Source organism: Tasmannia lanceolata, unplaced genomic scaffold (genome assembly GCF_043159265.1).
Source record: "Tasmannia lanceolata isolate RefF3 unplaced genomic scaffold, GAP_Taslan_0.1 ptg000008l, whole genome shotgun sequence".
In the NCBI taxonomy this organism is placed as follows: Eukaryota; Viridiplantae; Streptophyta; class Magnoliopsida; order Canellales; family Winteraceae; genus Tasmannia; species Tasmannia lanceolata.
Window position 1 is genome coordinate 30753564 of NW_027518685.1, and position 23224 is coordinate 30776787.

Below are 23224 nucleotides of genomic sequence, written 5' to 3' on the forward strand. Positions count from 1 at the left end.
AGCTGGGACTCGACCAGTTAGTTGTCGTTGGGTCCTCTCCATTAAGTATTTACCTGATGACAAGGTTGAACGGTTGAAAGCTCGTCTGGTTGCTAAGGGGTACACTCAGATCTTTGGGGTTGGCAGCTAATCATGGTTGGCATCTGCATCAACTTGATGTGAAGAATGCCTTTCTGCATGGCGATCTACAGGAGGAGGTTTACATGGAGCAGCCTCCAAGGTATGCTGCTCAGGGGGAGATGTCCTCCTCTGTTTGTCGCCTTAAGAAATCCTTATATGGCTTGAAACAATCTCCAAGAGCATGGTTTGGTCGATTTAGTGAGGCTGTTATTCGCTTTGGTCTTAGACAGTGTGCAGTAGACCATTCAGTATTCAGTCATAAATCCTCTGCAGGATGCATCCTTCTGATTGTGTATGTTGATGACATCATTATTACAGGAAACAACTCGGGAGGAATTCAAAGGTTGAAGAGTTTCTTACAGACAGAGTTTGCTACAAAAGATTTAGGTCGACTTAGATACTTTCTAAGGATAGAGGTGGCCTATTCTTCTCAAGGAATATCTCTATCACAGAGAAAGTATGTGTTACACCTACTAGAAGAAACAGGAAATCTTGGAGTAAAGCCTATATCTGTGCCTATGGATCCTAGTGTGAAACTTATTCCAGAGGAAGGAGATATGTTGGAAGACCCTGGCAGATATAGACGATTAGTTGGCAAGCTAATATATCTTACAGTTACTCGCCCAGATATCTCCTATGCAGTTGGAGTAGTCAGTCAGTTCATGGGTGCTCCTCGTACTTCTCACTGGGCGGCAGTAGTTCAGATTCTCCGTTATTTGAAAGGAGCACCAAGGAAAGGACTATTATTCAAGAAAAATGGACATGTCAGAATAGAAGGCTATTGTGATGCAGATTGGGCAGGATCTCCAGCAGATAGGAGATCAACCACTGGCTACTGTACATTTGTTGGGGTCAATCTGGTGTCTTGGAAAAGTAAAAAGCAAGAAGTTGTTTCGAAGTCAAGTGCTGAGGCAGAATATCGAGCTATGTCCTATACTAGTGGGGAGCTCCTTTGGTTACGTTCCCTCATGGCGGAGACTGGTTTTCCTTGTTCTTCTTCAGTGCAGCTTTATTGTGATAATAAAGCTGCAATTTACATAGCCACCAATCATGTTTTCCATGAGAGAACCAAGCATATAGAGGTGGATTGCCACTTTATTCGTCAGAAAATTCATAAAGGAGAGATACAGGTTTTTTTTACTCGATCTGTGGACCAGTTAGCTGACATATTTACAAAACCCTTGCCTAAGTCAAAGTTGAATGATATTTGTAGCAAGCTAGGAAAGTACAATATCTACATTCCAGCTTGAGGGGGAGTGTTGGATATAATTTGATATATGTAATAAGCCTGAGGGCATAGATGTAATTATGCTTCTCCATTATTAATAAATATATTAGTGAGGGGGAGATCATCTCTCCAACTCACTTTTCTTCTCTAATTCTTTCTCTCAACAACCCTAAAGACTATACTACTCCCCCACCTCCTTCTCCAATCAACCCTAACCCTAATAACCTTAAAACTCTCCTCCTCTTCCTCCTCCTTCAAACCTTAACCCTACAAGATTCATTACCGCTATCCGCAACCTCCCTCACCTCCATATCCAACCTCCTCCTTTTCCCCTGAATCCGAACACCATTTTCCTTACATCGGCCCCTTTCACAGCCTCCAACGACTCCCCCATCCATTTTCTCCATCAACCCTAACTAGATCCGGCCCTTTCACCATTAAATCCGGCCTTCTCGAGCCCAGCTCCGGCCATTCCGCCCTATATATGGCCCCCGGCCTTCCATGACCCCCGGATCCAATAATCCACGGCCTCTACGACCTCGCACTGCCTATAGCTGGCCTTCCACGGCTCCAGGTCTAGCACCACACGACCTTTCACGGCCACCGGCAACCTTCACGGTTTTCTCCGGCTCCATATCTAGCTTCATAGCCTCCATGGCTTCAAATCCGGCCTCCACGGCTCCCAATCCAACCTCCATGGGCCCAGATCCTGCCTCCACAGCCCTAGATCTAGCCACCACAAAAAAGCCGTGTTCCAGATCTGGCCTCCGCGGCTATCTTTTGCCAACCATGGGAGAGACAGTAAAAAGAGGGCTAGCAATGGAGAGAGAGAGTGAGAGAGGGAAACGAGCGAGAGAGAAAGGGGGAGAGAGCGAGACGAGAGAGAGGAAGACGTGGGAGAGAGAGGAAGACGAGAGGGAGAAATCGCCTCCCTCCCTAGGCCGACGCCCTAGGGAGGGAGCTTTTTTTATTGCCCTTTTGCTCTTAACATAGCCTTTTGCTCTTCACATAGCCTTTAAATACTCTTGCATTAATTTCCTTCCATAAAGCCCATAATGTCACGAGTAAGACCACCTTCCAAAGGATCTTGCCTTTTTTTCCTCCAAGGGGCAGAGGGCCAGCCATCTAGAAGATCCGAAAGTCTAGACGGAAAGACCTAGGATATGCCAAATCTAACCAAAATTCTGCTCCACACCTCTCTGGCCATCTTACAATGAATGAACAGATGATCCGCCGACTCACCTGCCTCCACACACACGGCAAAATGATCCACTATCATCATATGGCAGCTATGGAGGTGGTCAACTGTTAGGATCCTATCGAGGAAGGCTGTCCACCCAAAGGCACATACACTTGGAGGTGCTCCCACTCTAGCTACAGGTGAAGGCCCAAGGCTAGGGGAAAGTTGGAGGTAAAACGATTTGACATTAAAAATACTGGAAGAGCACCAGGTCCAAAACCTAACACTTATCCAACATCTCCAGCCGACTTGTACCCTATTTACTTCTCAGTCAAATAAATTTCTTCCGAAGTCAACTTTCCATGAAATCCTTCCATCCACCCGCTCAAAGCAGTCCCTCACAAACACATCCTTATCCCCTGCCACTGCAAAAATGTCTAGAAAGACATCCTTCAATGCGGTCTCCTAGCACCACCAATCCTTCCCAAATCAAATCATGTCACCAGAGTATACTCTGAAGTCTGAACCATATCCCTTCATTGAATTTATAACTTTATCTAAAAAATATCCCTTCACACCGTTACTCCTTTGTGCCTGAATTTGTTGTTTGAGCCCCAACCACCTGAAGTACTTCCATACTTGCTCTCGATCACCCGAGTCCCTGTTTTCAATAAAATTATCTTTATCATTCGAAAAAAAAAAAAAAAAAAGTGACTCCGTCCCTCCCAGAATCTCCAAAGTCATTTCCCCATCATAGCATTTTTAACACACTTTACTCTTCTTATACCCAACCCACCCTCCTTCACGGGCTTATAGACCTCCTCCCATTTTACCTAATGCATTTTCTTTTTATCATCCGTGCCTCCCCACAATATTCAAAAAAAAAAAAAAAAACATCCGTGCCTCCCCACAGAAATCTTTTTAGAATTTGTTCTATTCGATTTATCACTCATCGGGCACTTGAATACCGATAGTTGATAGATAGGGATGTTAGCCAGAACCTCCTTAATGAAGATAATTCTCCCCCCAAAGTGGCCATATTCTGCTTCTGGGTGTCCAGCCTCTTCTCTACCCTTTCAACAATCGCTTCCCACTCCCTCTTGCGTGGTCTGCCCTTGCACAACGGGAGGCCTAAGTATTTCTATGGGAACTTATCTACTGAGCACCGAAGAAGCCCAGCTTTATCCTCAACTGCCTCGTCTGAATCATTAATTCCATAAGACTTAAGGAAATTGGATCATTGGCCCGTCGCCAGCTCGTAACACCAAAGGATCGACTTCAAGTTGAGAACCTTCTCCATAGCAGGGCTACTGAATACTAGAGTATCATTTGCAAACTGCAGATGAAAAATTTCCAAATATTGACGGGCCCACCTTCGAGCCTTCAATCAGACATTGGTCTTTTCCTTTCACAATCTTCCTGCTTAGGATTTCTGCCACGATTACAAATAAGAACGAGGAGAGAGGGTCACTCTGTCTCAGACCTCTGGTGAAGAATCCTTTGGGGGTTCCAAAGTAGTATACTATGAACCTTAATTTGACATTCAAAAAAATAAGAACATATTGAAATCGGATCGAAACCAACGATAAAAAGACAACTGCTTTTACCATTCAAAAAAAACAAGAAGAAGAAGACAACTGCTTTAATAAAAATAAAAGGAAAGCAAGGGGGCAATTACTATAACCGCAACTGCGAGCTCGTCAAAAGCAAGACTGTAATCATTGCTTTCTTCTTTTTTTTGCAAGAGCGAGCTAGTCAAAAGCAAGATTATAATTATTTTTTAAATAGCAACTAGACAATAATGATTACTTGAAAAACCAATCAATTGATAAAGAAACTCATGGTTAAGACGTTGCCGCTTACTACCACTAAGTACAAAGCTTTAACTTCTGAATGAGCAACAATAATCTACCAAACATTTTCAGTTTCGTCACAACTGACGGAAACAAATAAACAACCCTTCCTATATCCAAGGGTTGGAACTTTAGCCAATGCAGCTCCATATTTCACACAAAACCCTTGCAATTCTTAATAAATTAAACTTTAAATCTTATTTGACATTTGATGGTCAACCAATATCAAACACAGTATAATATTGCAATCAGCCGTACCTTAGGACGAGTAAACCCATGGTCAAGGAACCCTTCAACACTTAAAGTTTCCTTATTATTCTCCTGATGCTTGGCCAACTTCGAGTCATTCTTCTTCACAAGATCTCTGGTTCTAAAAACATGATTCAGCTACAGGAAAATTCCGAGAACCTTGTCAGTAATAAAAGAAAGATGGATTTCCCAGGCAACAATTAAAAAATTTCTAGGGCACGACAACAAAGAAGGATTTTCACATTCCATTCAAAAGGAGGAGGAGGAGGAGGAGGGGGAGGATTTTCACATACAGAATGCATAATGTATGCATCCATGATACTTGAATCTTCTTCCTTGCCTTTGAGATAAAAGGGTTTCTTGTTACAGTGCATTACATCACGATAGCTATTGCCTATAACAGGTAGACACCAAGTATGAAATCACCACATTAGTCACTTTATCCCTCCAATATATGCATGAATTAAATAGATGAAAGTCCAAAACAAAACAAAAAATTGACATGGTTGATGTCAAATCGTAGCATTTTAGTAACCATAGTGTAAATTAATACCCTTGAAAGAACATGAAATGAGGGTTGACCACCAAAAAACATGGAAAAAAACATTTCAGGATGTGAGCATTAGATCTGGATAGGCATGTCCGTAGAAAAATGAATTAACGGTGGACGAAAGAGTGAAATTTACACTTGAGTCAACATTTGATTGACTGCTTTTATTGCTTTATATCTTTTTACTAATACTAGCCTCATTTGTAAAATGTAAAAACTAATATTTCAAAATCAATGATATAATACTCCACACTTAAACCTCTTTAAGATAATGATAACTGATAAAATTATATGGCCTATGGATCATCATCAAATTGAAACAACAGTACTGTAAAAATGAAAGTTTAGCAGGCACGAAACAACAGAAATGTAAAAATGTAAATTTAGCAGGCAGTAACTTAAAAATATAAAGTTAAAAATATAAGAGGCAAACCTATGTTACTATTTAGCAAGACACAAATAATGCAGAATAAGAAAAAGGGGCAAACATATGTTACTATTTAGCAGGACACAGATAATGCAGAATAAGAAAAGACATATAGTGGCATGCAAGCATTGATGGTAACTAAGACCAAGGCTTTAAATTTCGGTTTGGGTACCAATTAAGGATACGACCGAAATCCGAAATTTCGGGCCGAAATTTGGTACTTGAGTTCGAAATTTCAGACCAAAATTCCGAAATTTCAGCCGAAATTTTGTAACAATTCTTTTTTTTTTAAAACAAAAACCATTTTCTCGAAATTTCAGACCGAAATTCTCGAAATTTCCGAAATTCGAAATTTCGGCAAATTTCGGTTTCGATCCCCACCAAAATCCGAAATTTCAGATTTCGGCCGAAATTTAAAACCATGACTAAGACTAACACAGGAAAGAAGTCTTTAAAACAGGTTAATTCTAATAGACTCAACTTTGAAACTCCACAACCCCCAATTTTACTTCACTATTACTACCACAATTGCACCTCCCATCCTTGCCCTATCCTCCAATCTACCAAGCAGTTCATCTACCCGCCCATCAAAAGACAAGAGTTTTATCATTTCTAAGATAACCCAGGATGAATGATCCCCAGTCGAACAATCACCTCTAGAAATCATTTATTCTAAATTCAGCAAGGAAAAGCGTCAACTCTCCCTCCACCATATCATCCAAAGTTACTAAGTACAGTACCCAAAAGATGGTTTTTTTTTAAAGATGGTGTTTTTTTAATGATAGTACCCAAAAGATACCATTCAAAAAAAATTACCCAAAAGATGAGATTTTTTTTTTTTTTTTGAATGATAGTATCCAAAAGATGCTTAAGATGCCAAAAGTGGAAAAAAAAAGTTTTTCTTTTCTTTATAAAAGATGCATCAGTCGGAAATGATTAGCTTAACTTACAAGTTGAAAAGAATAGCCTCTGCTTAGATGAATGAAAATCCCTGCACCCTGAAGCATTGTAAACATCTAGCCAGTGCTTATACAACCTCATTTTAAGGCCATAGGCTGAATCAGATCCAACCTCCTACAAAGGGAAAGGAAATGCACCATCAAAATCGATAGAGACTATAACTATCAAATTGTCAACAACCAGCTTTTAGATAGTAAAAAATGATGAATTGGCACGAGATGCTGAGATTGTAATTCTTTTTATTTTGCTATCTTTCTAGTCTCCCTCCAGAGGGTGAGCCTTGGCGCAACAGTAAGCTTGCTCCATTGTGACCTGGAGGTCACAAGTTCGAAACACGAAAACAGCCTCTCCGCAAAGCAGGGGTAAGGCTGCGTACGGTCGAATTGAATTGGCCGCATCTGCCTTCCCACTAAGTGAATCTCTAGCGGGTGTAATTAATCCAATCTCTCAATCGGTCGTGCATTGACATTGGCGCATTCGATCTCTTCTTTTCCAAAAGCCTGATCTATGACCACCCTAGTTTTTTTATTCTCGAGGAGTGGCTAGCTCATTTCTTCGTCCACCAATGAATTGGAAGTTGCGCCAGACCCCGCAATGGCGGGAGCCTCATTCACTAGACCGCCCTTTTCTTGTCTCATTCCCTTTCCTTTTCTTTTATTTTTCTTCTTGCTTTTCTTCCTGTGTTAGCCTTGGCTAGTGTAGCTTTTTGCCTTTAATGAAATTCACGTAGGAAAGAGAAAATCTTAAAATAAAGAAAATGCATCATGGTGTCACTTAAAAGGACTTTGGACAATATGATTAATGATGCAGATCCTGTATTAGGCACAAGCCTGCCCAATGTTTATGGAGACATGAAGTCATGAACACCACCCAACCAGACAAATTCCTCGAATTTTAGAAAGAAATATTATCCATCAAAAGTCCACATTTGAGAGAATTTCGCACCTTTTTAGAATAGGCAGTCAAAACAGTTCATCTTTGCAAAAAAACAGAGGAGTTTCATTTATGCACAAGTGATGTTCAAGTTACACGAACAGAATGTGATTTCATATTCCTCTTCAACTTAACAAGCCGAAACACCAAATCTTTCCCATTGTAGATTGAGAGCAAATTAAGCAAGGAAACCTCAAAAAAAAAAAGATCATAATTCTGAACAGATGATTCAATCAAAGAAGATAATCGGTCAGGATTTAATAGTAAACACAAAGGAGATCAAAACCAAGGTTTTAAATGTCGGTTTCGGCCACAACTGAAACCGAAATTTTTCGGTTTCGGCCGAAATCATATAAAATTTAGGAAAACAATTTCGGTATTTTACAAGATTTCGGTGGAAATTTCGGTAATTTCGGCAATTTCGGTGGAAATCTTGTAAATTTCAACCCCGAAATTTCGGATTTATGTACTTTCGGTGTTGGTCTCTGCCGAAATCCAAAATCCAAAATTTCGGTATTTCGGCCGAAATTTAAAACCATGATCAAGCTCACGGACCATAGTGACAACACTAGTAGGCACTAGATGGTTCTATTCTTCACAAGAAAACTGAAAAACTAACTCACTGTGACCGATAATGGTTTTTTGTGGTTTTTACTTTTTACTCTAGTTTACGGTAAAGTTTACTGGACCCTATGAAAGGAAAAGATGAATAATATTTTTGGATCAAAACTTGAGATCTTTCTAATTTCAAAATTTTCCACATTGTAAAATTGGTATGGACTCTATGAAAGGAAAACATGAATAACATTTTCAGGTCAAAACTTGAGATCTTTCTAATTTGAAAATTCTCCACGTTGTAAAACTGGTATCTCAGGGGAACAAGTCCTTGATTTTATTTAGCGAGTAGGAAGTTTATTTTAGAAGTTTTATTGTTCAAGGAGATAGCTTTCTAGGTTTCCTTGAACAACAAGTAATACACCTACTTCCTTCTGGGCTTCTCCAAAAGAGAAATCAAGCTCTATTTCTATGGGCACCTACCACAAAGGTTAGGATCAAAGAAGGGTTTTAAAATTGTGTGTGGGTGTGTGTGTGGGTGTGTGTGCGTGTGTGTGCGTGTGCGTGTGTGTGTGTGTGTGTGCGCGTGCGGGTGTGTGTGCGCGTGCGGGTGTGAAGTTTCGATGTTAATTATATTAGGAGTTCTTCTGAGTGGTTTCTGAACCCTACCCTACTTTGATTAAATCATTGTTGTATACCATTCTAGCACTGTTTGTGCCAAACTATTTGATCGTTTTTGTGATTGATCAATCATCTAGTAAGTTTTCTACTTTTTGTGAGTTCCTAATAATTTGCATGCAATACATAGGCATCAGTGCAGGTTTGATCTAGGAGATCATTTCAAGATTCAAGGTGGTAGCAAAGAAGACTTCTGAGAGGGGGCGCTTGGATGTGCTGATTTTTGCTTTCGCTGAAAGTTTAAAATTTTACCGATTTTTTTAAAAAAATGAAGTTAAACTATGTGGATTAGGTTTTATGTTGTTTGGGTGGCATCCATTTTCCAAAAACACAATTTTACACTATTTGGATGCAATCATGTATTTTCCTGGAAATTGTATTTGTGTTCTTTTGCTGACAAATAGAAGAAATTTATCAGCTAACAAAATGAGGTGTCAATTTCAATGAATATTAAGGATCAATTTTAATTTTATGAAATATAATATAATCATATTCATCCGATAGGTGGGCTTCTCTCATTGAACAGCAATAGTGCATGTCTTGCATAAAGAAGTGTCTGCATTATTTTAGTAGCATGAAAAAGATACAACAAGACAAAAAAAAAAGTCAGCCAAGCCAAAATCACCAGCTAGACTGTGAAGCCAAGGTGACTATTGGCTCAACTCAGCATGATCATCTTATTCAGATATAAAAAGTAATCAAACTATAACATTCGATGTACCTTTTTTTTCTCTAAAGAATTTTAACTACAAAGTAAAATAACGATGATGTAATTTATAGTGAAGTAAATTATAAACCCCATATGAAATAAAGTGGCCTCTCGGACCTATTTTCAACAATCAAACAAATAACTGGGTCCTTTCTATTAGCAAGGTACAACTCAAGTATAGGTACAAGACACAGCATCTCTCCCGTAAATCGTAAATCGGGAGCCTCGTCGAGGATCCCGCACTTCGAATACAAATTTATATCTTCATTAGAAATGAAAGGCTCTGAACCAAAACCCGCCAATACAATCTGGTTATGGACTGTAAACCGTGCAATAAACTTACAATGTTACTAGCAGAAGTGACTAGAGCCACAAAGGTAAATTCATTGGGTTTACTCTCTCAAAAAGCATTTCTAGGAAAGGTTTTCCCAAAATTCATAGAATTCCATACTACCACTTCACTTTCGTCCATCTCATCAAACACCACCCTTGCATCATCGATGCATAAACACTTAAAATAAACATAACCCAGGGAAGTACTGGCATAAATGTCCAAGGAAACCCCAACTTTAATGATGATACCATGGATTTTCCTGATCAAATCTATATCTGGAAATGATGTTGAAACCCCATGAAGTCTAACAAAAGTCAAAAGGCTGGGACACAATGATCTAAACCTCATCCTATTGAAGAGATTTTCGGCTTCCAAGAGCTCATCGTGCCTTGCACATCCTTTGATCATGGCATTGTAAGAAAGCATGTTGTATTCAACCCTAAAACCAAAAGCATTTCTTGCATCTGCCAAAGAATTAAATTTGGCATACATGTCAAAAAGACCGTTCTTCACATAGAGAGGAGGTGTCTAACATGGAGAGGCCTTCAAATATTCAATGCAACTACTCTCGGATAAATATGGTGACTCCCTGGTTTCTAACTCCTAGTGTGGCACAATCCCAATGTCCTACCAACTCAGGATTCAGCAATTTTATATTGTTTCAAGAGAAATTGCATATTTAACTAGAACTGGAAAGATTAGAAAATAAACTATTTAGTTTTAGAAATGCATTATTTGATGATAAAAAGACAGATATAGACGCACTATGTTCAAAACATCAAATCTATGGGTTTCCAAAGCCTATCAAACCTATCACCGAAAGAGAAAAGACATCGGCCCCAATCTGTACGGTCTGTAGGGTGTTAGCTTTTATGACAAGGATCATTACATGGTGGAGGCTATGATTTGAGATTCATGAAAAAGTAGTTCTGTAGTGGCGCCGGTTACAAGAGATAGTGTAACAAAGTAGTGGTGAATGAATATTTTGCAAAAATTGTGTATTTCTTCCTTTAAAAAACAATTTTCTTGGTTTTCACATCTTTTTGTTCGCTATCCCTACTTTGCAACAATGTTTCCTTTGGTAATAACTTTGATACTAATGCAATGTCGGACTCTATGGGAGATTTTGGAAATAGGACACCATACACTCCAATTTATAGACAGTGTAAATAAACATAATGGAGTTAAATGAGTAGAATGAACTATGAAGATATAACAAATGCCCTAGTAGAGCATTCACAGGGAATGGACAAGCATCCAAAGGATGACATGAAGAATATAAATGAGGAATTCTAAAAGGAAAATAAACATAGATATTGAGATGAGAGACTGGCTTTAAAAAAAACAAGAATTATGTTTAGCATTTAAAACTTCGAACATGACTCCATACTTCAACTAGAGGTCCAAATATACTGTTAAGGAGAATGATTAACAGCAACCACGAAAATGCATGAATGGTTTTAAATTTCGGCAGACACCGCAGAAATTTTGGATGTCAGTCCGGAATGACAACGAAAGTACCAATTTCAGTGTCGGTCCAGATTTCGGCAGAAATTTCGGATTTCAGGAAAATGTAATATTTTAATTTTTTTCCGAAATTTACTTTTTTTCCAAAATTTCAGCAGAATAACAAAATTTGTTATTTTACCGAATTTCAGTTTCCGAAACCGAAACCGAAATTTCAAACCTTGTGCATGACAGATGTTATACCTTCAAGGGACACTCTCCAGTTCCCACCCATTTTGACATTGAAATATCAACAGCAGGCACCTCCCACTTAAACTTCCAGTTCCTCTTCAACAAATCATCAACCTCTTGCTCTGATAGTGTGTGCTCCAGGTGAGCATTAAAGGAGCTGCAAGAAGTAAATTTCACTCAAGTTAAGAGAAGCCCGTACAGCAGGGGTGAGAGAAAGGGCCAAAGGAACAAAGCAAAAGGAAAACAACAACCAGCCAAATCCTTTAAGACAGACGAGATCCAAGTCCCATGTAACCGAATACGACTAAATGTGAAGTTCAACATGGCGTATCACAAAATCCGAATTTGATGAAAGTAAATGCCATATTCTAGGGATTATTGACTTCACCAATGCTAAGAAAGGGCTAGCAACCTCTGATTCTGGATAGTTTTTGTTTTCCTTATCCCTCTTAGCAGTACCTATTTCTCCATAACGCAAATTAATTCTCTTTTTTTTTTGCAATGCATTACAAAGGGCATCCCCCATTGCATTTTTTTTCTAATATATAGAAATATATATAGGATTTGAAAGGGACCATCACAGAAGGCATATCGCGGACTGGCTGTTGCATGACAGAGCAGCCACCTCAGATGAATTACATGAATAAGACAAAATTTGTTGAAAAGTGAGCATGTGTGGCTACTCTCTCATGCAATAGCCAATCCGTGAAATGACTTCTGCAATGGTCTTTAGCAAATCCCTATATATATTGTGTGTGTGTCTGATATATTGTGTGTGTGTCTGATACATGTGTGTGTACATATAAATATATTAGATAAATGTAACTTAGGTATCCCTCAGATAGCTTATCTTAGCTAGGGCTCAGAAATAGGGTAGGTGCCTATGTTGTTTGGGTGGTGTTAGGTATTGATTCCATAAGACCTAACATAGATAGAATGTCTCTCTCTCTCTCTCTCTCTCTCTCTCTCTCTCTCTCTCTCTCTCTCTCTCTCTCTCTATATATATATATATATATATATATATATATATATATATACATATATATATATAATATAGCTAGAGAAAAAAGGAATTTCTTTTCTTTTTATCTGAGATTTACACGTCAGCATTACTCTTTTACCATTAACCCCTTTGCTGATATTTAACATCTATCTCTATGAGAAATTATTTGAGGGTAAAATCGTAATCTACATACAAAAAGTACCGACACAGGGTACCTGTCCATGACAATTACGGAAAAAAACTACCGAGAAGAGGTAAAGACATATGACAATGACGAAAGAACTACTTTATATCACTCATGCAGGACACTTGCAAAATATTGACGGATTCCGGGGACCTGAAGAAGAACAACAATTATGTAAACCTCTATCGATTGAAGGGCTAGGATCAGCCTATATTGATTGGAGGGCTAGGATCAACCTATGGAAATGATTTTACGAGCACAACCGATTGATGTTGTGTTCCATCACATGGACGGTTTGGATCAACCTATAACCCTCTATAGATCGGAGGGTTTGGTTCAACCTATGAAAATTATTTTTAGGGCACAACCTATGTAGGCAGTGGCCCATCTCATTGACGGTTTGGATCATCTTATGGTACGGGCCATACCGTACGTTTTAATAAAGTGAGGACTGCGATCATCAAAATACGGTGAGTAGTGCCATTATAAAATATGGTAGTGAGGAAATTAGCACTATATATAATTTGAAACCATCGTTGTTACTTGGATGTTCCCACGCGGGTCGAGTTTAACCCGAACCCGACGGGTTCAACCCGAATTTGGGTTGGGTCGGGTTAAGCTTTTTCGCTAATCGGGTTGGGTTGGGTTGGGAAAAATCAACCCGAATTGGAAATCGGGTCGGGTCGGGTTGGGCTGTCAGGCAACCCGACCCGACCCGACCCGACCCGAAACCCGAATTTGGGTTCCATCTAAAGAAGTTTTGTATATGTGTTTTTCTTTTTCAACATTGAAATAGTCTCCACAGTCCACAATGGACGGTTTGGATAATCCTATGGTGCGGGCCATACCGTACTTTAATAAAGTGAGGAGTGTGATCATCAAAATATAGTAGTGCGGATAACATTTCCCTTTGTTAATTGTTAGTCCCTGTTTGGTTTGGATTTTGAGAACCGATTGTGAGTTAAAAACTGATTATTGGTGACTCACTATTGGTTCTCAAAATCCAAAACAACCCGGCTTGAGTTGAGGTGGTCAACAATTGGTACCATATCAAATCGGGTCAACCCGACCCAACCCAACCAGAATTGGAAATCGGGTTGGGTCGGGTTGAACCCAGTCAGGTTGGAAATCGAGTTGGGTTGGAAAATATGGGTTCCTCGGGTTGGGTCGGGTTGAGACCCAAGTTGCACCCCTAACGATGACGAAAAAATTACTTTCCTTATTCAATATGTGGGGGTCAAATTACGGAAAGTTTGATATTACCAATGCAGAACACCTGTAAAAATATTGATGAATTCTGGGCACCTTAAGAGGAACAACAATTATGAAAACCTCTATAGATTGGAGGGCTAGGAGCATATGAAAATTATTTTACGGGCACAACCTATTTATGTTGTGTTCCATCACATGGACGGTTTAGATCAACCTATGACGTGGTCTGTACAATTCTTTGTTGGCCGGTCCATCGCACGGTGTTTTTTGCTAGTGTGTATATATATATATATATATATATATATATATATATATATATATATATAGAGAGAGAGAGAGAGAGAGAGAGGAAACTGTTGGTGAGCTTAAGCTCACTAAACTTATGGTGAGCTAGCTTGCCCAATCACATAGGTCCCACATTTTGGGGAGTGATCCAAACCATTCATTTGCAAGGCCTTATCATAGATAGGGGGTGTACCAAAAATCAGCTCCATAGGATCATCCTGACCCCTCCATTTGTGGAGGACAAAAATGGGGCAAATTTGTGTCTGTCCATTTTTGTCCTCCACAAATGGAGGGGTTAGGATGATCCTATGGAGCTGATTTTTGGTACACCCCCCATCTATGTAAGGGACTTTCAAATGAATGGTTTGGATCATCCTAACAAAGTGGGCCCCCATGTGATTGGGCAAGCTAGCTCACCATAAGTTTGGTGAGCTATATATATATATATATATATATATATATATATAATCATCCTAACAAAGTGGGCCCCCATGTGATTGGGCAAGCTAGCTCACCATAAGTTTGGTGAGCTATATATATATATATATATATATATAGAGGAAAAGGATTGTGAGCTTGAAGCTCATATAGCTTATATGAGCTTGAGGGTCCAAACACATGGGTCCCACATTTTTTGTGGTGATCCAAACCATTCATTTGCAAGGCCCCATCATAGATAGGGTGTGTACCAAAAATCAGATCCATTGGATCATCCTAACCCTTCCAAAAGCGGAGGGCAAAAATGGGCAGATTTGTGGCAAACGGTGTCTGTCCATTTTGCCCTCCACATTTGGATGGGTTTGGATGATCCTATGAAGCTGATTTTTTGTACACATCCTATCTATGTACGGGCCTTTCAAATGAATGCTTTGGATCATCCTAACAATGTGGGCCCACATGTGTTTGGGCCCTCAAGCTCATATAGCTATATGAGCTTCAAGCTCACAATCATTTTCCTCATATATATATATATATATATATATATATATATATATATATATATATATATAGAGAGAGAGAGAGAGATAGGTATAAATATTTAGCCTTTTCTTTTGAAAATATACAAGGAGACACATTAACCATAAAGCCCCCAGATATTTCAAAAAAAACATTCTTTAATGGTAGCCAATAATATTACGAAAGACGGAAGACCAAGATGAGCAAAGACAAAGGAAACCAAGGAAGAGAATCAAAGAAACCAAGGAAACCATGACCATATCTCTTTGCTCATCCTTGTACAAAGATGAGCAAAGACAAAAGAAACCAAGGAAAAACAATAAATCTAGTTATGGGAGAAGAGAATCAAAGAGTGCCAAGGTTTCCTTTGAGACTCCCAATTTAGCAAGATGATCCGCCACCGCCACCTCATTGACCGTGCCACACAAATGGTGAAAAAATACGGAGCATGATCCCACCAAATCAAAGATTTCATCGCACAAATCATCAAGTCTCCACGGTGGCTTCTTTCAAAAAAAAAACATAAAAGCCCCCAGATTGACTTATTGCAGCAATGGCCACCCACAAGCAAGCAAAGCAACTGATGTCATTTGGGTGGACCTTAAATAACTTTTGGCTATATTTTAGGCTTTAGCATACTTTAGCTTTCCAGTATGCGTGTGTGTGTATAGGGATTTGCTAGGGACCATTGCAGAAGGCATTTCACGGACTGGCTATTGAATGAGAGATTAGCCACAAGGCATTTCACGGACCGGCTATTGCATGAGAGAGTAGCCACACAGGCTCGGCCTAAAATATATATACTAAAAAGCTAAAGTAAGCTAAAGCCTAAAAGTTATTTAAGGCCCACCCAAATGACATCAGTTGCTTTGCTTGCTTGTGGGTGGACATTGCTGGAATAAGTCAATCTGGGGGCTTTATGGGTTTTTTCTTTTTTTTAAGATCTTGAGGCTTTATGGTTAATGTGTCTCCTTGTACATTTTCAAAAGAAAAGGCTAAATATTTATACCTATCTATCCACACACACACACAGGTGTGTATATATATATATATATATATATATATATATATATATATATATATAAAGAGAGAGAGAGAGAGACAGCACCCAACCAAAGAAATATGGCCATGGCATAAAAAAAATAATGCAACAACAATTATCAAAAGAAAGTCTATCATTCAAAAAAAAATTATCAAAAGAACGTCAACAACCTTTTGTTCTCTGATGCATCAACAGCAGTTTTGTCATTGATTTCCAAGCCATCCACATGATCATTATCAGACGCATTATCCTCGTCACTTTCAGCTTCTTCATTATGTTCCAAAACATCAACCAGACGATGCCCACTTAGTTCATTTCCAATTGCATGGTGCTTAGACTCATTATCCGATCCTATGATGAATGAGAGGAACCAAATAGCTTCAGATTGAAGAACACTAAAGCAGAAAATCGTACATTCGACCATTCAAAAAAAAAAATCATGCATTCAAGAAACTCAAGTCCAACGAAAATAAAAACAGAAATGGTTTAAAGATAACTTCACCAAGTGCTTATGTAGACGCATTCATGGAAAACAGTTTATATTCATGCCTGTTCCAACGAGGGCAAAATAAAACATTTAAAACATTCATTTACCCCCAAACTGAAAACCATGCATGTTTCAGTGGGGCTAAACTCATGTACTTACCCACCTTTTTTTTGCAGTGCTAAGAAAAGAATAATCAGTAGTAGAGCAATAAGAGCTTGAAAAGGAGGCGCATGGGTGAAAACAAACGGAGGCAAATTTGTTTTACTTCATTACTCAGCACATAATACAAAATGAATTATATAGGCTGGTACACCAATAGAATAAAATGCCCTCATTGCAAACATCTGACCTATCCTTTGTAATCAGGGAGGAAGGTTGTAAAAGACGAGCAAAATATATTTTTTTCTCAAATACTAAAAATCACTGGAAGTACAAAGAGAATAAGATAAGTATATAAGTCAATAAAAAGAAACAACAACAAGCAATCTATATTGGGATTGCGAGTGAGCTCAATAAATAAGATTACCTTCATCAGCACTTCCTTCTTCTGACTCACTAGACAGCTCAGACCCACCATCTTCATCTTCCTCGGTGTCACTTATACCCTCTTGTTCCCTTTGTCTGTGCAAAATAAAGGTAAAAAATACTAATCAAATTATAGATTTATCAGTGGAACATTTCTCATGATTAGAATAGTCTCGAGATAAGAATAGTTCAAAAGCAAAGAAAATTAAGCAGCGAATTAGCAAAAAAACACAAATTCTAACTACTCCATTGAAGAGGTTAGCCATTTCCAAGCTATATACCACTGTGCAATCCAGGCAAGAAAGTCTCATTTAGCCCTAAAAAAGGTTGTCGAAGGATTCCTTCAAATGCAGCATTGTATTAATACTTTTAGCTGTTTTAAATTCGTAAATAGGAACATAAATCCTAAAGCTGTACATCACCGTTATATTATCTTATAACTGATTGTCTGTGAACAAGTTCTTGTGGAACCATGGTCCTAGACATTTACATGGTTTTAAATTTCGGCCGAAACATTTCGTTTCAGCCGAAATATTTCGATTACGGCTGCTACCGAAACGAAATCCACTTGGTTTCGGAAAAATACAAGATTTAGTCCGGGATTTCATTAATATTCCAGTCGAAATATGCGAAACATGCAACTTTTCAGATTAAAAAAATAAAGACAATTCCATAGAAACCCGGACAAAAATCAAATTTACTCGCATAAAAGAGAAGAACCACCAAACCAACATTACTTTCTCTTTTTACTTGAAGAGGTGAATGCAGGATCATTCGTGGTCTGTTGTGAAACATTTACTTTGATATGAATAAACCTAGTGAGCCATCAGTCATGGTGTAGATTGCCTTTGGCAAAGATTATGCCATGAGTTGTTTTTTGTTTGCCCTTGCCTGGCATTTTCTTATCTCATTGTAGATATAATAATGTGGATAGGTGCATTGAACAAATAAGCTTCTACAAGTAATATCCTTGTGGGAGTTGACAAACTTTGATCAATAATAGATTTATCAAAGTAAGATAGCTTGCTATATAAAAGAAACATCGGATTGCCTTGGGAATTATTGGGTCATTTTCTCTATCTAGATCATGATGTTTAGTATGGTATCGATGCATACTGTAGAAAATATATTGATTCTAAGACACCTTTCATTCCAAGAAACACTCAAGCAACTAAAAAACAATACATTTATCTCATGGCATATGTACAATATATTTTTCATTCCAACAAACAATCAACTAAAAAATAAAAGTTGTGAACAAGAGGTACAAGATGGTAGTTTTATATGTATACTTAACCTATCACAATTTAACAAGTCAAAATTTCCTTCTACTTGTTCACAATCCCCCTATTTAATTCCCCTAAAAAGTGTCAAAGATTTTCTAGCTTTCTATAGCATGAAAAGTACAACATCCTTCAAACCAACAAAACCAGAGAGAGAAGTTCAAATTTCAACTGATACAAGTTATAAATAGAAAAATCCCTTCACATAAACACCAAAGAGTTACCTCCTCTTATTCACATTTGTAAAAGTTTCGCTACCAGAACCCAGTGTTGCTAACAAATTGTCGTACATTGAAGGTTCCTTATAAACCACTCCACCCTCAGAAGTTATGTTGCTTGAAGGTTCCTCGGAAGAAAGGCCTGTATTTCACCCAAGTGAAACATAATTTTAGAAAGGATGGGACCTCTCAATAAAGTAACACATAGAAAAATGCATATTCCCCCACTAAGTTCTAAAATCTTGTTAACACTCAAAAAAAAGTTCTAAAATCGTGTATTAGTTAGAACAAAAAAAATTACAAAAATAAAAGTAGAAAGTATAAAATGTGATACAATACAAAATACAGTGAGGTGAGGTTCCACAAGGAGAAAAATAGAGAAAAGAAATATCGAAAGAGGGCAGAAAAGAATCATCTCTTGGATCAAGAATTTATTTTATATCATTTGCTAAGCTCCATAGACCAATACTCAATCTCATTCCTCATGAAATGACATTGGAGGAATACCTTCCACCCAAAGTTCACCTAATAGATCTACTTTGAAGATGTGAAGCATGGATAGAAGAGCTCTTGCCTCCACCTTATTTTAGTCTTTAACATCTATGGGACCAAAGAAAACTTAAGAATTTACCGACATCTTTCCTAAACAAACCTCCAATGCTGGTTGGTCCCAGGTTGACTATTGAGTTTTCGTCGAAATTAAGTTTGATGGAACTTGTTGGAGTAGTCCACCCAACCACGATTCTCACTAGTGGTTGATAGCTTCTAGAAATAAACATCTAATGTTGAAATATCGTGCTTTTCAATTTCCACCGAAATCGACTCAAAATGACAAAAATATTTTTGTTTACATCGACACTAAAATGCATATCGAAACTTAAATACACACCGAAACCAAACTCATAAGGGTATATTTTCCATTATTTTGGGCATGCCATTTCAGTGAAAATCTTATAAAATCATGAAACGTTTGGAACCATATACAGATGAAGGAAATTTGAGATGAAATTTCATAAATGGATAAAAAATACTTTATTTAAAATAAAGAAAATAATTGATTTTGTGTATAAAAAATTAACAATAATAACGGTAAACTGTTTCTGGGGGGTAGCGTAGATAACTGATCTGACCTGTCCCTCAAAAAATTCATGTGGGCCCATATTGTTTGGATGATCCAAAGCATACATTTGATAGGTCCTTACATAGATAGGGTGTGCACAAAAAATCAGCTCCAAGGGATCATCCTAACCCTTCCAATTGTGGAGGTTATATAAAGGCTTTGTTGAGACCCCAACTAGTTTGGGTCAAAGGCTTTGTTGAGTTGAGTTGAGTTGAGTTGAGTTGAGTTGAGAAAATGGATGGGTATAAACCTCCAAAAATCTGTCCATTTTTAACCTCCACAAATGGAAGGGTTAGGATGATCCTATGCAGCTGATTTTCTGTGCACACCCTATCCATGTAAGGGCCTATCAAATGTATGCTTTGGATCATCCAAAAAATATGGGCGCACGTGATTTTTTGAGGGGTAGCGCAGATAAGGAGGGGCAGCGCAGATAACTTATCTGCGCTACCCCGCAGTAACAGTTTACCCAAATAATAAATAATATTTAAAAATCAAAAAGGTCAAAATGGACAAGGAAAATATCTAAATAACGTGTTATAAACTACATTTTATAATATTATAAATATATATTTTTTTTACTTTTATTGAAATATTTAAAAAAAAAACATTAAACTTTCAGAAAAAACAAACAAATCAAGGCATGCGCAGATTTAGCCATGCCCTGTTATACATAAAATTTATGTTTGCTGTTAACAGAAGTTTCTATCTTTATTATAATTTTTTGTAAGATGTTAAAACTCATTAGAAAAATATAATTAGTTTCCATTTAATGTATTAGTGGTATACTATACCAGAATGTGCTACATAATTATATTTATGTGAATTACATGTGAAATGTGATGTGTATTATATATTTAAATAAATTATATGTCAAATGTGGTATGTATTGCATTATCAAACATGGGCGACAGTGCATGTGACTGAGTGTTCGATGTTTCTTTTTTTCGATTTTGTTAAATCATTATGGATGATTTCTTCCTTATGTGATGGTTTGTGTGTGTTCGTGCCGATTCTTGTATTTTCTAAAGTTTCATCTTAAATGTTCATCATTTGAAATTGTTTCCGTGATTTTACAGGATTTTCACCAAAATTTCTATCCGAAATTGACATGTTCTCATTTTCATCACGACCGAAATGCATATCTAAACCGAAACATGAAACCATGGAAATAACTCCTTCGAACTCTTTTCTGGTCATCACCCACTTGATGATGGATAGGTTTATGTCCAACCATTAAATTCCAAAGGAAATTAAAAGTGACACAAAAAAACCTTTTTTGAATTTCATATGCTCCAAATAATTTCTTTCATGGACTCACTCCCCAAAGGATCTCGCCTTCGTCATCGAAAGGTTCCTTTGGCCGTCTCAAAAGATATCCCTCACAAAAACATGGAAAATGTAAGCCTTATTTGAGCACCTAATTACACTCTCCCTCCCGATGTTTTACACACGCACTAGCCAAACAAAATTCCTTCCTTGTGAGCATATCGAATGTGTTATGTCTCCTACCACCATTGTCCAACAAAAAGCCTCTGCGAGGGGACGCATTATTCAACCTAAACCATGGTTGCCTAGTTCATCAGAACACTTGGTATTCAAACACATTAGAGGCTTTGATTTTGTTGTTTGGTAAAAATCATGTATAGAGTGAAAGCTAATTCCCAATTGAGAAATCTTGAGTAAGCTGAATCAAACTAGAAGGTGAACAGATCCATTTCTGAGTCAAGTTTGGGTTTTTGAACATTGGTTTTATAGATAAAATGCCTCGCGAAATCAAACTAAATTGAAAGAACCATTTCCAAGAAAGTATTAGCTTTTGAAAAATCAGTTGTAATAGAAAACGCTTCCCACCCAACTTTTTATAAATTGCACTTTATCATTGACATAGTTGAATTAAACTAGAATATGTGCAAACCAATCTCCAAGTTGAGACATGATTTAATAAAATTGGTTATCATACGAAAAAAGTACTTCTCATCAACCTGGCGAGATTTTCATTGACTCCCCCAATTACACATTTTTATGGAATACTTTCCAGCCAAGGGAACTCTATCATGGGTTGTGAGATAGCTTACCATTGGCACGAAGATTCTTCCTTGAATGTTTGATAACACCATTCTCATCTAGGGTTTTGGGTTTCTTCATTCCTGCTTAGAAAACCCAATAGCAGAGTGGTGATCGCGAGTTCAAAGAAATCCGAGATTGAGCGGAGAAGAGAGAGAGGTGCCTGCTAGGGTTTACAGTAAATAAAAGTTCAAACACGAATTGGGGTTTGGGGGGGTTTTGCTAAGAGAAGGCTTAAATTTCAAGACCAAAATACCCTTACATTAGAATACGCCCCACCTTTATCTGATAAATTCGCCCCTTTAATGTACCCGGCCGCCCCCTTAAAAGCTTTCCGTATGGAAACAGACAGGTATTTTGTACACGTGGTGCACTCTGATTGTTGGGTTTCCTCTCGGTTACCATACGATTTTACAGAGGATTTGCTATGCAAATTCGCGGAAAGCCATTTTGCAGGAGAGAACAAACACTTCGAAAGGATAAAATCAATAAGACAAAATGTGCTAAAAAGTGAACCTGTGTGGCTCTCTCTCTCTCTCTCTCTCTCTCTCTCTCTAAACATGTGTGACATTGTGGATTTGTGGTAAACAAATGAACGGTTTGATCATCCTATGAAGTGGGCCCCATAGTGCTTGGGAAAAATAATGGACTTCACGCACACGCATCATTCAAAATCTCCACTCCTTCAGTCCAAGTATTTTTTAAAAACTACTGTACAGCTTACCATAGGATGATCCAGGCCGTCCATTTGATGGCCCACATCGTAAATACATTGTGCCCCAAGAATCATTTTCATGAGGTGATCCTAACCCTCCAATCTATAGAGGTCATAATCATATGGCGTGAGTAGTATTAATGTATTAATGTAAGATTGGAGAGTGAGGCATGGAGTGGGCCCATCTTGTTCAAAGATCCAAACCATTCATTTTTTGGACCCAACACCCTCTATATATTTGGAGCACTGCGATCTATACGAAAGAGTGAAGCCATCTGGCCCTTGACTATGACTGTAGACACTTAAAATTACTCTCTTTCAATCTGTTTTCCAGTATCAAACAAGTTCATAAGAAAACCCTGTTTTTCCAATGTGGAGGTTTGTCAAACCTCCGCATATGGAAGTGTTAGGATGATCCTACGGAGCTGATTTTTTGTGGACGGGTTATGCCAGGGCCTTTCAAATGAATGGTTTGAACCATCGGAAAAATGTGGGCGCATATAAAACATTTCTCTCATCAAATAATTGTTGAATTTAGAACCCAGAGCCTGTCATGAGGCAATAACTCCGATATCGTGAGAAACAATCAATTACTCTTGGCCATTGGATCGACCTCTGGATAAGGTTGAGATCACCAACTCGATTGTGGGTT

General features: G+C 38.1%; 1 protein-coding gene across 1 annotated transcript in view; it reads right to left on the reverse strand.

Annotated features, from left to right (window-relative positions):
- NOF1 (U3 small nucleolar RNA-associated protein) overlaps positions 1 to 22072 on the reverse strand; it is a 48992-nt gene extending 26920 nt beyond the window's left edge. The window contains exons 1-8 of the mRNA XM_077389184.1: positions 21869 to 22072; positions 18677 to 18812; positions 17171 to 17265; positions 16328 to 16508; positions 11487 to 11631; positions 6558 to 6681; positions 4924 to 5024; positions 4640 to 4768 (exon numbers count right to left, since the gene is read on the reverse strand). Coding sequence (XP_077245299.1) covers positions 4640 to 4768; positions 4924 to 5024; positions 6558 to 6681; positions 11487 to 11631; positions 16328 to 16508; positions 17171 to 17265; positions 18677 to 18812; positions 21869 to 21938 — 981 coding nt within the window. The 5' untranslated portion in view covers positions 21939 to 22072. The remainder of the gene's footprint in view (positions 1 to 4639; positions 4769 to 4923; positions 5025 to 6557; positions 6682 to 11486; positions 11632 to 16327; positions 16509 to 17170; positions 17266 to 18676; positions 18813 to 21868) is intronic.
- Between the last annotated feature and the right edge of the window lie 1152 nt (positions 22073 to 23224).